The sequence below is a fragment of the Sander vitreus genome, chromosome 10, assembly GCF_031162955.1.
Source record: "Sander vitreus isolate 19-12246 chromosome 10, sanVit1, whole genome shotgun sequence".
Lineage (NCBI taxonomy): Eukaryota > Metazoa > Chordata > Actinopteri > Perciformes > Percidae > Sander > Sander vitreus.
Window position 1 is genome coordinate 21,527,166 of NC_135864.1, and position 14,864 is coordinate 21,542,029.

The 14,864-nt window shown below is 40.4% G+C and overlaps 1 protein-coding gene across 2 annotated transcripts in view; it reads right to left on the minus strand.

Moving 5' to 3' along the window:
* flt4 (fms related receptor tyrosine kinase 4) overlaps nt 1-10,465 on the minus strand; it is a 43,367-nt gene extending 32,902 nt beyond the window's left edge. The window contains exon 1 of one of the 2 annotated variants that reach the window (XM_078260895.1): nt 10,145-10,465. In XM_078260895.1, the coding sequence (XP_078117021.1) occupies nt 10,145-10,202 (58 nt within the window). In that variant the 5' untranslated portion in view covers nt 10,203-10,465. Of the gene's footprint in view, nt 1-10,127 lie in introns of both variants that reach the window. The other variant, XM_078260896.1, reaches the window with a different exon arrangement.
* Nucleotides 10,466-14,864: the final 4,399 nt, after the last annotated feature.

Genomic DNA, 14,864 nt, shown 5'->3' on the forward strand with positions numbered 1-14,864 from the left:
CTTGGTGAGTCTCACCCATGATTCTCCAGGAGCTGCTAGCTCTTTCCCCACGTTTCACAATGATGAACATGTTTTGTGCCAGATGTCAATATCTTCCATATGGATGTGCTGTATAATGTATACATCATGTTTCCAAACTGTGAGACACCAGATATGGAGGCCTGTTATCCTGTCAGCTACATTAATGGTTTGAGAAAACATAATAATCCCATTAACAATTGTTTGCACTCTGTCAAATAGAATTAAAAGCACATGCTGCTCCAATGTTCAGCAATGTAAAGCGAATGCCTAAGAAAACCAAACACATCAATTCATAGAATTTCATGGCTGATAGCATATCTTGTCATGATAATAAACACACTTTCCTGCTATGACCTTTCATGCTGCGTCTCTTGACAGATTGTTATGACTGTTATCACTCAGTCAGCTCATTTATTTTAATATGCATTAAACAGTGAAGCAGGGGGTAAAAAAGAGTCTCCATATATCGTACAAGCCTTGCTCCTAAACAGCCGTTTTAGCCGATGCACAAACAGTTGTGTAGGTGGACAGTGAGTAAGCAGAGCTGCAGCTGTGAACTCTGGTTAAGGGAGACTGGCTCAACAGTGTCAGTGTACACTGCGACAACATATTTTAAGTTCACTCTTGAGTTCAAACTAAGACTTTTTCATGTATTATATAAGCTCCTTAGCTACAGTTTATATTAACTATTATATATTATAATATATAACTATATTAACTGTAAGCCACTGGCTTTCATTCATTTCTGTGTGATATGAAAGTCAATTAGTGAACTGCTTAAGTTGTGTAATCCATCACAGTAAACATCTTGCCTGCATTTATTTGTGTCAGGGAGTTGTTATCATTGCAAAGTGAAGACTGATTTGAAAAAAAACTCATAATGACTGTAATTTTGATTAAAATAAATGCAAAGTTGATGTATACTGTCACAGATTATATATCACTGGCAGATTTTTTTTTTTACACAGTACAGACATTAATGGAAGCCATTAGCTTCCTGGAAGGTCAGAAAAACACATTTAGAAAATGAAAACATAACAGCATGGTATGAAAATGGTTAGCAGTGATGTACAGTACTTGTTGGGAGATAAAACATGCAAAATCGCTTGTATGGCCCATTATTCAAATCCTTATTCTATAGCTAACAACATTTGACAGATCAACATCTATGTATTCAGAATGATTGCTTGGCCTGACAACGCAAATGGACGGTGGTTGGCTTGTTGGCAACCACCTTACGAATGTGAACAGGGGGCAGAGAGCCAAAACAATATTTGAACTTGGTTCCCCTCTTTTCCCATGCATTCCAGCTGGTGGTGCAGAGATAAGCAGCAGCTTTGGCTGATTAGCTTCAATCAACAAAAAGCATCATTTTAACCATACAAAGATAAAACAGGATATTTCCACACTTGACTCACTCGTTCTGTTTTCATGTGATTACACAGGGCATAAACACACATTTAGATGTATAAAACGCTGCATTAACAGTCTCGGACAGTAAATTGTTAATCTTGTTAAGCCAATTTTATATGTTTTAAGACTTTATAAACCTTGTAATTCAGCTCATTGCGTTCACAATGTCTGACATACTAATCACTGGGGATTGTCAAAAATAATTCAGCAATTACTGAAGTTAAAAAAAGAACTTTTCATTGGCATTCATTTGACATAGTCCTGTCTTTGAGAAACAGCTCACTGAACATGTCCTTGTAAAAACTTGACATTGCTCTTGTGAAATGTGCTTCCTCTGTTATTGTGAAAAGCCATTCTCACTGTGGGAGCCATGTGTGTGTACCCTGCACCAGCTCCAGCTAGATCTGCCAGGCAAACATTAAGGTTTGAATGGCCTAACCAAAACTTTCAGGCCAATATTTGTTTGAAACAGCAATACAAGAGAGGGACTGATAAGTGCTTTGGTAGGTAAAATGTAATTCAGATAAGGATGAGGCAGTGAACAAAGTTCAAGCATGCCAACCATATAGAGATGACTACATTAGACACATGGGGTCACACAGCTGCTCTTTCTGCCTTTTGTGTGCTGCGTGCTTCTGTCATGATGGAAGTGCCAGATGTATATGTGAGAAAAGTGCAAGGAGTCGGAATTTTTCAAGGACAATTGTGCCTGTTCACTCAGGCTGTGCATCAGGCTGCACTTTGATGTGTCAGCTTCACATACCTGGTTGACAGGGGAGGAAAGATGTGCGACTGGCAATTGAAGTGTTCAAACAGCATGCCAGAGGAACATCAGCAGTAGCTCTTTATTTATGTTTGAAGGGCCAGAATACCAAGAGGGGCAGAGGACTGCTGCATGTGAGAGCTTTGCAACAGTTCAGTGCTGTAAAATATGAAAATAATTTAACAGAAAAACTTGCATAACCACAATATCTCCTTTTTGTCCCAGCCAGGGTACAAAGTAAAAATTCCTCCAAATTAAAAGGAATGATTAGATACAATTAGGCAACTATGCTTATTTTATGTCTTCCCGAGACTTAGATGTGGATTCTATGATTAAAACAAGATCAGCTGAGCTGCAGAGGTGCTGGTATGTAGATTGTGTTACCTTTTGACAGAGCCAGGCTAGCTGTTTCCCCCTGTTTCCAATCTTTATGCTAAGTTAAGATAGCTGGCTATACGTACATATTTAATATACAGACAGCAGAGTGGTATCAATCTTCTCATCTAACTCTAGTGTGATATGTGTATTTCCAGACAGGGGTCTTCAATGTTTTTTAAGCCAAGGACCCCTTAACTGAAAGAGAGAAGGAGCAGGGACCCCCTACTACATATATTGTATAAAATTAAGTTGCGTATTAAACTGGGCCTACACTTACGTGTAGGGTGGCCTAAAGCCATTATACATACCTTTTTGCATAGAATACTAGGCTTTTAAAATAGCCTAATAATTGTTGGCATGGTTTTATAAATCATGTTTTCATTTTAACATACACGTGGCACAGTAAATCCTCTGGAACCTTAGTGATCACCTTACCTATGAGGGGGATTTATATTTGCTAATAATATGATGGATTCATTGAAAAAACTTTCAAAAATTAACAATAATTTGGAGGCTCCCCTGCATTGGCTCTGAGGACCCCCTAGGGGTCCTGGACACCCTGTTGAAGATCCCTGCTTTAAGAAATAGAAAATGGTGAAATACTGCAGCCTATTTTTTTCTAAAGAGTCAAACAAGTCAAACAGAGTTTCTTCTCAAATCCCTTGTTCCCTTGCTTGATGATGGCTATAAGTGTGTGTGGGTAAACAGACAGTGTATGTATGTAGCACTCCAGTGTGGCCTCAGAAATGTCCAACTAAAAGCTTTGTAGAGTTACAGAGGCAATTCTATTTTCTACTTGAATGTTCTTGTTTTGTGAGGATTTATGGCACAGTGAACAGTAGAATTGCTCTAGTAAGTGGGAGAACAGTGATATATATATATATATATATATATATATATATATAGTAGATCTTTAACCCATTTAAATGCCTCTGTGTATTTGCATTCATCTTATCCTTTTCTGAGCTCTGTTCAGGGCTAATGCTGGTGTTTTGTCACAGTCAGTGAGTACTGAAACCGGACTTGAATAAAGATAAATCATACACACATACAGAGGAAGACGCCAAGCTGCCATAAGGCACTCTAAGCCCGATAAAAATGTAAAGCTTCTCTGACAAGCAGACAGAGGCAAGGCAGGCAGGAGCCGAGAGCATCAAAGGTACACATGAAGACGAGGGCTACGACACAGGGCACATTAAAGATTGTGTGAAAAGCGACGCAATGTTTTTCATTGGGAGCAAATTTCCTGTTTTCTTTATCATGTTCACGCGTCTCTCACTTCCCTTTTTCATGGACGGTGAAGGAGATGTTGCCGTTAGTGTTTCCTCGCTCCTCTGTAGTTTTGTCCCTGATCAGTCACATGACAGGAACAGGAAAAGAGGAACCTTGTGTAAACAAATAGTTTGGCAGAAAGGATGCAACGTGGGCGTCCTTCAAAAATACAGACACAGGTTTTCACAGATATAGTAATTGTAATTAGGTACCTGTGCTGTTGCTTTGTGGTTATTTGCTGTATAAATGGGCACAATGCCTATGTTGTATATACAGCTCTGACTCCCCTTCAATGGACACAAATCACACAGGGTTAAACCCAATTGAATGAGACAGCAAAAGTATTAACTAGAACTGTATTACACTTTAAAAAAAAACAAAAAAAAAACATGTAAGTGACAGTGCAGTGACAAGTGAAAGTGCAGCTAGTTATTTCAGTGACACAGTATCTGGCAAAGAGCCAAGGCTGGGGAACGCTGAAATAGCCCTGTATGTCCGGCGAAGGACAGGAGGCCATGCAGGCCATGAAGCAGACCTGCACTCTGGATGTGGAGTCAGCCGGCTTCATGCTGTAACATACTCCCTCTCTCTCTCACTCTGAAAGAGTCATCTGGACACAAGGCCAGGCCAAAGCCAGGCGACGGACTGACTGGCAGCCCGGCTTTGATTTCATTGTTACTACAGAGTAGGATGACATCCACCACGTCCCTGTCCTCTCCACTAATAGGGGAGTTAGGCCTTTCCAACATCCTGCCAGAGGAGGGCTGCGAAATTAAGGATGCAGCAACACGCCATCTGGTCCAGCTTCCTATGTTTAAAACCTCTGTCCCTGACTAAATCTTCCTGTACCTGCCTCACAGGCACACCGGACAACTCAAGCTCTTCCTCTGTGGGGATCCATTTTTTTTTTTTGCATGTCATCATTTTCATCTTTGATAAATGTTTTCCCCTGGTAAATGCTTTGTCCTGGCTCCTGGCGATGACATTTCTGTTGTGAAACTTCTATAATTTCTCTTTTAGTACAAGCAAATGCCAACGATTAGCACAGTCCGCGCCTGCTGTGATGGCTTGCATGCTCCTAAAACTCATGCTGTGACTGTTCAGAGGCCAAAATTGTCCATTACTGCGCTTGTTACCTAAGTCCTGGAGATTCAGGCCATAAACAAGGATGTGCTGCCGTGTCAGATGTCCCAGTGAGCTAAATCACTGCAGCAGCTTAAGTTGCCGTAGAAAACAAGGGCAAAGTAGGGAGTGCCGGGTCAACAATTATGGTGCTGAATGCCTAAAGGGAGGGAAGCTGGTAATTTCTTCAGGCTTTGCCAATGGACTCTTTCCCATGAACCTCAAGCGACCTCCAATGACAAGGCAAGAGGTATGAGTGACCAATGAAATGCTCCACGGACTTCCAAGTCACAACCCTTTACACACACATCAGCCTGAGAGTAGAAATTTAAATGTAATAGCAATGGTGGAAGTGCTCTAAATGATGCTTGTTTCTAAGCAACGCAAGCACTTTGGAGTGTTTTAATATCCGTCTAACGTGTCCCAAGATCCAGTTTCTACCGTGTTGAGTAATCAACCAATAAAAGCAATAGATGCCACAAAGCAATTCAGTGTCTGTCAACGCTGGCCGTTACAGATGCTGAATATCATTATTTAGCCTTGCATTACAACGTCAAGAGAACAACTAGGTAAGTATGTGTAGCTGTAAATTCAAAACCCAGAATTACTCTGGACTGCCTAATTTGTTGATAACCCCCTCCCTGCCGAATGATATGCGACCTGTACTAGCTCGCCAAGATTTAAGCTGTGCAGAAAAATGTGCAGCAGTCCTTGTGACCGTTTTTACATTCAATTAATGTTAGCTGCAGTGACATATCATTTATTTCATCTTCGAGGTAAAGGCACTTATACATTTAATTAACGTTCTTAACCCTTCGTGGGTGTGTTAATTCACTCATTGAGTTATAGCTCAAGTGCTCACAAAAATTGATTACTGTGTATGTGCTCTGCTGGCTGCAGTATGAAACTCAGGCCTGTGTGAGCATGATAGAAAGGACAGAGAGAGAGAGAGAGAGAGAGAGAGAGAGAGAGAGAATCAATAGATAAACCTTCTCTGCGTGGTAATTATTCCAAGTGTGGGGAAGTGATAAGAATGCTAAGAAACATATACATTGTTGGAGCAGAATGTGTGCCTTTATCCCGTATTTAAATTACATCTCATTTCCCCCCTCTCTATGATAACCAGATTTTCGGTCTGCATAAACACTTTTGATTACCGATGTGGTCGCACAACACGTCAAACTAACCAGTTCTTTTTTAGCACAACCCGGCCCTAAGAGTCTACAACCGAGCTAGCAGCTTTGCAAGGCTGTACATACAGTAGGCACAGCAGTGGCTTAAGCTACATTAGCATGCTAAGATGCTCACACTGACAACGCTAACATGCTAGTGTCACGCCGGTGTAACCTTCACATGTCAGTCATCTTAATTGTGCGTGTTAGCATGCTAACATTTGCTTATTAGCAGTAAACATAAAGGCCAGCTGTGGCTGATGGGAATGTCATTAAATTATCAAATTTGTTACACACATTAATGTTGTAGCTGGTAAATGTATTGTGTATTAGCCTACTGCTTAATCTATAATAATATCATCATCATTTATTAGTGGATTATATTTTGTATTAATAATCTAAATCTGCAAAGTAGAGTAATGTCATGGCAGGTGTATTGCTCAGGAACCAAGGGAGCACAGTGTCAAGTTTGAAGTTGTTCCGTTCCGAACAGACACATTTTCAACAAGCGGTGCACTAGTTTAACTAAAAGCATAAAAATGTAAACCTAATGGTGGCACTGGAGGAAAGTTCCAGGGATCAACAAAAGCAGTGGATTCAATCCCTGTAGGACCATGAAAGTCTGTAAAAAAATAAAAAAAATAAAATAAAATGTCATGGCAATCTTTTAGTCTGAACCAAAGTGGTAGAGCCACCAACAGATACACATTGCCACCTGATGCCACACACAGAGACATGCATCTAGCAAGCAGCTAGCATGGCTAAAACCTGGGCAGAGAAAATATGGAGGGGTCAGAAATATGAAAACACAAATACCACAGATGGTTTTCATCAACTATCTAACACCAATTTAGACACATATTTGGCCTATGCTGCAGATTCCTGGTGTTGAAAGAGCTTATCTCTCAGCTCCAGTCATATTTGGGGTGTTGGTGCTTTAGCATGATGAGAAAGTGAGTGACCAGACATCTTAATGCCCAAGGGGCCTCGCTACTTCATGCCAGTGATGAGTGAGGCACAGGACTCCCTATTTATTTGGACTTTACTGCAGAGAGATTCCCACACGGAGCAGCAGCAGCATTCCTCTCTCATCCGAGCTGCTCTCCAGCTGATAGAACCAGATATGCAAGGACAGACACCGAGGGTCCGCTCCTCGGAGTCCTGAGGTTGAATCCTGAGATCAGCACTGAGGATAAGGGGCTATTGTTGGCTAAAACAACTCAACCCCTATAAAGTGGACGACTAGAATAATACCCATAGTTTTAGAGTCAGATTTCTGGGATGATCTGATCAAGCGGAGGTATGCGTACAGAAAACACTCTGCTAAAAGCAATATCAACACTATGCACCCAAGACGCAGAGTAAGCCAAAGATCATTCAGCTCTAGAGCTCAGCTTTAGAAAAAAAAAAAAGATTGACTCATATGTGTGTCTTTCATATGTGACTGGGAAGGTTCTCAATAGCCAATTATGCTACAACAAAAACAACTAAATTAAGAGGAGATGAATTAATCAATGAGTTATTCAAAATTAATTTCAGTAGTATCCTGTACCAACGAAGTTGCACCAAGACGTCTTTTTTTTTAATGAGAGAGATTTTTTGTAGCTGTGTAAGAAATGTTTTGGAACCATAATAATTCAAACCAGAGACTGAGCGTGAGAGGAAGATGGTAGAAAATGGCTCGGGGTGAACTCTTGAAGCTCTATAAATGCAGCTGCTGCGTAAATTACACCCCCACCCCCTTCCCCTCCCCTTAAATGACAATGACTTCTGGGCTGGCAGGTCTGCAATCCACTCTCCTTCATTCTCCCTCTCCGGTCATAATAATGGGGCAGGGCTCTGATAATGCTTGCATAAGACTCTGACTCAGTAGTGTCTTTTTAATGTCACACATTTGTATTTTGTTGAAATATATTTGGGGGTTAAGAGGGTTAACAAAACCTGACTAAAATCTGACTAAAGACAAATATGATTATTTAGTATTTAAAATATGAGCTATATAATCAATTAAGATTATATATCTTGTTTTTTTGTTTAACAAGAGATTCTTAAAGGCAAAACAGACAAAAGGTAAAATGTTCACCTTGTCTTTCTTGGAGTTGTGTCATGCTCTGTATTCACAAAGGGGAAAAAAGACTGAAAAGAAACATTTTACATTAATTCTACATATCCATTATGTCAAGAATATGTACATCCATACAATGCATCATTAGAAAAAACATCTCTGAACCTTATCCTCACCTCTCCACCTCAATGTGGCACTCGATCTTAGGTACATACTGTGAGGCTGTAATTGAAAAATGTGCCTCACTGATATGAAGCTGATTGTTCTTTCAGCCTGCAGGATAGTTCTGAGATATTGGTTCTTCTCCATTATGCATTCAGTATTGACTGAGAAAGATGGGGGCCCTGCATGGTTGAACTAACAGGGCTGCCAGTAAGTCGTTCAACAGATAACACCACACATTCGCTAAAAAGCACATCAGTTTTGTGTGATGACAGAAGTGTCAGACGGAGCTTTACAATTTCAAGGTACACATTGTGGATTAATGGAAAACTCCTATGTGTATTTTTTTGAGTTTTCTCTTCGTTTTGAATACTGCAAAAGTTTGGATACAGCCTCAAAGGGACATGTGGCCGAGAGACTTCAGAATCAATTTGTCGCACATTAGAAAATCTATCATTACTGTTACTGAGGGCAGTGATTCCCCTGAAATGGATTTTGTGATGCCATAATCTGCACTCCTCTCTGAAAAAAAAACAGAGCCTGTTTATCTGTTCCTACAAATGTACGTGACACACCCAGCACAGCTCAGTGATATTTATGAAAGGAGCGAGAGCCATCCCTCCACCCCGGAGTCATGATTCAGATAGCCATATGGCGACCGCCCCTCACAAAAGTATTCCCTGTTCTTTATGAACAGCTGTTCAACAGCAATCAGTGATGAACAACTCAAACATACACATTGAGTCACTGGGCAAAACTGCAAACAATCTCAGCAATGTTCCCAGTCAACAAAGTCAATCAGAGGGCCCTGTTTCATGTATCTGATATGAAATAGTGCACTGAAAACAACGTGCTTTAGATGATCAAGTCTCAAGTTTTACTTGTTTTGTGAATTTTCTAGACACACAAGTGACTATACAGCACATATGGAGACAGATCACACTCAGAATAACCCTGCAATTCTTGACACAAGTTGATTTGTATTCAAAGCAAGTGACATTCTCTCACCTCTCGCTTGCTTTACAAAAATAAGATTACCAAAAAAGACCACTCTCTCACCCAGAGATTTGAAGGGATCTGACCCCCCCCCACCTCCCTCTGACCCCCCCCCACCTCCCTCCTCCACTCCACATGTCAGTCCTCTCCTCCCACTCTGCCTCTAAAATGTGACCTACATACATACACCCTGATCTAAAGTCACTCAAATTCAACATAATAGAATATGTTGTTTTTCTTCTCCTTCTGAGTTAAGCATCATCAATTAGCATCTTTATCAAACGCAAAAAAAACAGCATGCCTCCCCCTAGTGCCTATCTGCATGTAGACTCGAAGACTTCCACTGGGTTCTTCTTAATTCAGTCCCATACTGGGAGGCACGCTTTCAATCACGCACTGAGTGATAAATGAATATGAAGGAATTCGTGTGCACTGTGAACTGCAAACAGAAAGCAGGCTATGTGCTAAGATTTCGCGTTTTTGATTAAATATGTTGCATTAAATATCAATAAAAAATACCCCAGGGGCCCTTTTTTACAATTAGGCTAATTAAACAGAAATGACGTGTCATTAAGAAAAGCGTAAATTGAAGATGTTCCTGGCTTCAGATTAGGACCGCAGTTTAACATGAATAAAACTTGTACTCCTCTAGAAATACAACTTTGACCAACCTAGGATCAATTATTTACCGAAAGGCAGTGTCAACAGTCAGCTCGACATTTTCACTCATAAAAAGTTATGCGCTCAAAAGTTTCAGACTCACTGTAAAGGTCTCCTCACCTGAGGCATATGCTATTCCAATCAAAGTCCGACAGAAAAGCGTAAAATCTGTCTTCATCTCCAGATCTCCGGTCCAGAAGCGCAGAAGCTTGAGCGCTTTTTCTTATAAAAAAGTCTTTAGTTTGAATGCTGGCGGAGACAGTAGAGAGGTGGTTTGAATGAATGTCCGTGGATGGGGCAAAAAGTCAGGTGAACCTCGACCAATCGATGCCTGTCTGTTGCTACTCTGCACAGAGAGGACAGCGCCGAAATGCTGAGGAAAAGGAAACAAAAGAAAAAAACCTCTTTTTCCCCCCGTTTTGTCAAAAGGATGCACAAGGCACTGAATGGGATTTACAATGATTTCCCTTTCCTTTGCTCGTGACTGGAGCGCATGCACACCCAACCATCCAGTTCATAAAACGTGTGTGTGTGTGTGTGTGTGTGTGTGTGTGTGTGTGTGTGTGTGTGTGTGTTTGTGCGCGCGCGCGCTGGGGGGTGGGGAGGGGGGGGTCCCCTAACATCCATGACAAATTTTAGGTATGAGGTATTTGTACTTTACTTGAGTATTTCCATTTTGTGCAACTTTATACTTGTACTCCACTACATCTCAGAGGCAAATATTGTACTTTCTCCTCACTTTAGTTAATTTGCCGATTACAATTTTGCATCTCCCTTCTGTCCAGTGAAACACATGGTTGGTTATTTTAGGTGTAACATTTTCTAACAAACTGAAAGATGAAGTGTTCCTTGTTTTCTGTATTGAACTCCTAAGCTAAATAAACAAATGTAGACCCCAACTTGGATTAGCTGGAAAGTGCATGGTCACAAAGGGCTGTTTTTCTGACACCATGAAAACCTTTTAGAGTTACATGGTTCTCACAGGACAGCAACGCAACAAACATATGATGATCTTATGCACTGCTGTAGACTAAACTACCCAACAGTATATAAAGGAGTTGAAAATGAGCACAACCTTAAACATTTACAGCAGTAAAATGCAACATACACATTAATGCAGCAGTAATATTAATCCAGAACCACAATACTAAAACGCCAGTGTTTTACTATTAAATATGATGTTTCTGGATTAATATTACATTACAGGGTCCATTTTTTGCAAAATGAGTACTTGCTTAAAATACTTACATACTTTTTCTTAGATAAGGTTTTGAATGCAAGACTTTTACTTGTGCATAGTATTACTTAAGGAAAGGATCTGAGTACATCACTATGTCTAGGATAACAAAGGACAATACAACGTACAATAAGAACACTATAATCTCCATGATCAAAGAATGTATGATGCTGTATAAGAGCTGTGGATTTCCATTTGTTGCTTTAGTGCAACACTGTTCGACAGTGATTTTCATTCCTTGGGGTTTTTCAAGGCATTTAAATTCCTCCTGACGTCCATCCAAACGCTCAGCAGGTAATCCTAATACCATCAGACATTTGTATAAAGGACCCACAGGAGTACAGCAGCGTCACCAAGGAAGGGAACCAAATAACTCAGCCTCTGGAGGAATATTAGAAGACTATTACATGATATTTTCTCCTTTGGTTCGGCTGTCTTTAATCCTCCAAATTATATGACCAGCCTCGAACTCTTCTGACACCATAATGTCAATGCCAATTTTATCTGTTAAGGTCAAATGTCTGTCATAAATTTGAGGTAAAAAAGTTATCTTTTCTTTCAGATGATCTACAGCTGAGCAGAGATGCCTTGGGAGTAGCACACTATTTAATGTTTGTAATTATTCTTCCAAAGGGTCAGATGGAATGATGCCTCCAATTAAACTAAACTGCGCAGAGTTCTTCTAGCCTTGTCCATGTCCTGTTAACCCCCCACCGCCCACAGATCCATCCTCCTCCATTTTTTGTTTTTGTTTTACACATAAGGATTTTGAAAATTGAAAACGTGTAAAAGTCAAGAGGGTAGGCTACACAGGGTTTCTGCAGGTTTCACCAAGTCAAATGTAAGACTTTTTAAGACCATTATGAATGAAATGTAAGACCTAGGCCTATATCACACATCAAAAAAGAAAAAGAAATCAGATGCCAGATTCTGGAAACATTGTCTGAAACAATTCCCAGATTTCCTCATTCGCATTATAGGACTGGTGTCTAGTCACCTTGTGGACCCAGAGCACCTCCACTCTTAGTGCTGGCTCTGATCCAAAAGCGACACTGAGGTCGCTTACGGGAGTTTGCAGAGCTGCTGTGTGGGTCTTTCCTAGGCAGTGTGGAGGTAGTGCTGGGGCTGGAGCCACCATATAATCAGCAGAACTGGCTGATGGCTGTCATTTGCTGGAGACCCTTCACAGCAGTTAGATGTTTCTCACTTTTTGCATGAGACTCCAGCGGCCGTACACCCAACGTTCCCAGTTTAATTGCTTTCTTGCATAAGAAGTAGTAGACTTCAAATAGGCTATATTGTTAGCAACTGGCTTTAACCAAGCCCTAAATTCAGTTTTTTCAAGCCAATCATTGCTAAACTTGCACTTCTATATCTGTGGTAGGCTACAATCCGAAAGAGACTCGCGCCAATAATACGAAAGCTGATAAATATATAAATATAAATTTCGTGTTGGTCTCATTTGTAATCGTAATGCAGCGGATTATATTTGGACTAGCGGAAGAAAGAACTACCACACCATGGAATAAAAAACAAAAACATTCTAAAAATACATTTCAAGGCCTAACATTTAGATTTTTAAATTGTAGACCTTTTTTTAGACTTCAATTAGACCTGATGTAGCAGCAGCTTCAAGGTCCAGTCAAAACTCTTATGGAGCCACAGAAGAACCAGCATGCATGTTCAAGCCAGTGTAATCAATCACTTCTGCTTTCCAGCACCGTGTGCTGTAAAATCAATAGTATGCTGTATCTATCTTGGAAATCTATAACAGCAATGATAACACTTGCTGACTCCTTCCTAACTGTGCCTTCCGAACTGCTAAACACCCACCCATCTAACAGCAGCTGTCAATAAGAGAAAATGTTTTTTTCTCAATATGATAATGTTGTTATTCCCAATGATTTCAGAACCGTGGAGAACCAGACATCAGGAGTGTGTGGAATAACAGGGAGTCAAAGGATCATTGCGTGTTATTGTGGGCATATGTTTCCCCCCAGATCCCTTACGGCAATCCACCTCTCTGACCTTAAAACACAATGTTGTGATTGAATGGTTGTAATTAAAATGTTCTCCTGGTTTCAGGCCCGCAGCGTCCTCGGCTTCAGAGGAACATAAACACACTAAACCGTGTTGATAGCCTAACAAAGCTATGTCCAGGGAGTTACCAAATCTCATTCTTAATACAAAACAGATAATGTTAGAAACACATGAAAACACTGGAATGGCCAATAAAGCAATAAACTGCACACATAAGCATCCAGGCAAGTCATTCAGACAACAGTGATAACAAACAATAGGCCTCATGCATAATAGCATGATCGCCCCTGCTGTGTCAGATGAAAAGGTTTCGGTTAATAATCCTGCTGGCTCCTGAGAGACAACTGTGGACTCAAGGACTCGTCCTTGAAGTGCCAGCACACCATCCGGTCCATCCTCAGGTCAGGAAACACATTACAGATCCACAGCTACTATCATAGGAAGGATGTGGAGCGCGCATGCGACCCGCACGCTCTCTCAGTGAAGTCCATGACCACGACACTGCACTCTGCCAAGCTACTTTAAAGTAGCTGTCACTGTTCAAGAGGGGTTTTGTTTTGTTTTGATTGAGGCAGCCAACATTTCTCATAAGTTGTAGGTCATGTTCAATCGGTCAGCGATTATGGATTATTACAGCTTTCCTGACTGGAAGAAGGAGCAGTGCTTGCGTATAAATTATTTACCAACTAATTAGCCATGAAGATAATACGTTGAGTGGAAAGCAGCTGGTTGACAGAAATTCCTCTATGATGCTGAACTCTTGTAGATCAAAGCAAATGCTACCTGGAGTTTGAGTTATTTAGTTAACTGGAACTTTTTTATTTATTTTTATTTATTTATTTCAGGACAATGCACATTTGATGAACATGTACAGAAGTACACGTAAAAGTGCCAGATTGTAGCCCAAGGGCTAATTTCCATCTGTAGTCCATTCATCAGGTAGATATTACAATAAAAAGGACAAAAGATACACAGCAGCAACATTTGCTATATCAAACTATTATAATTCATTAGTCAATGTTAAAACAGAGACACAATTCATTAGTATGCTCCATCGAACTAACACGGCACAGCATACAGGTAGAGATGACCACATGCTTGGTTAGCTCCAAGCCAGATCCAAGACCAAATATATACAGCAATAACATTTGTTATATAAAACAGGGAGAAACAAAATGATAAAAAAAATAAACAAGACAATTCATTACTAAGTGTTAAAATGGAGACACAATTCATTAATACGCTCTACTGGGCTAATACGGTACAGCATGCAGTCAGAGGTGATTGCACGTTTGGTTAGCTCTGAGCCACACCTTTACCTGGCTCTTAAAGGTGGCCAGAGTGGAACATTCCCTTATAGTTGGGGCTACTGTGTTCCATAATGCACTACCTTTAATAGATAGTGCATTATGGCTGAAAGAGGTTTTTCTAAAAGGAACCTCACAGTCCCTGTTTACAACAGCTCTGGTGATCCGAGTCTGTCTGTCTTTTCACAATCCTAAATTCATTTGAAACTGTTTCAATAGTTTTTTGGCCATTTGAGGGCAGCAAAACAACACATCA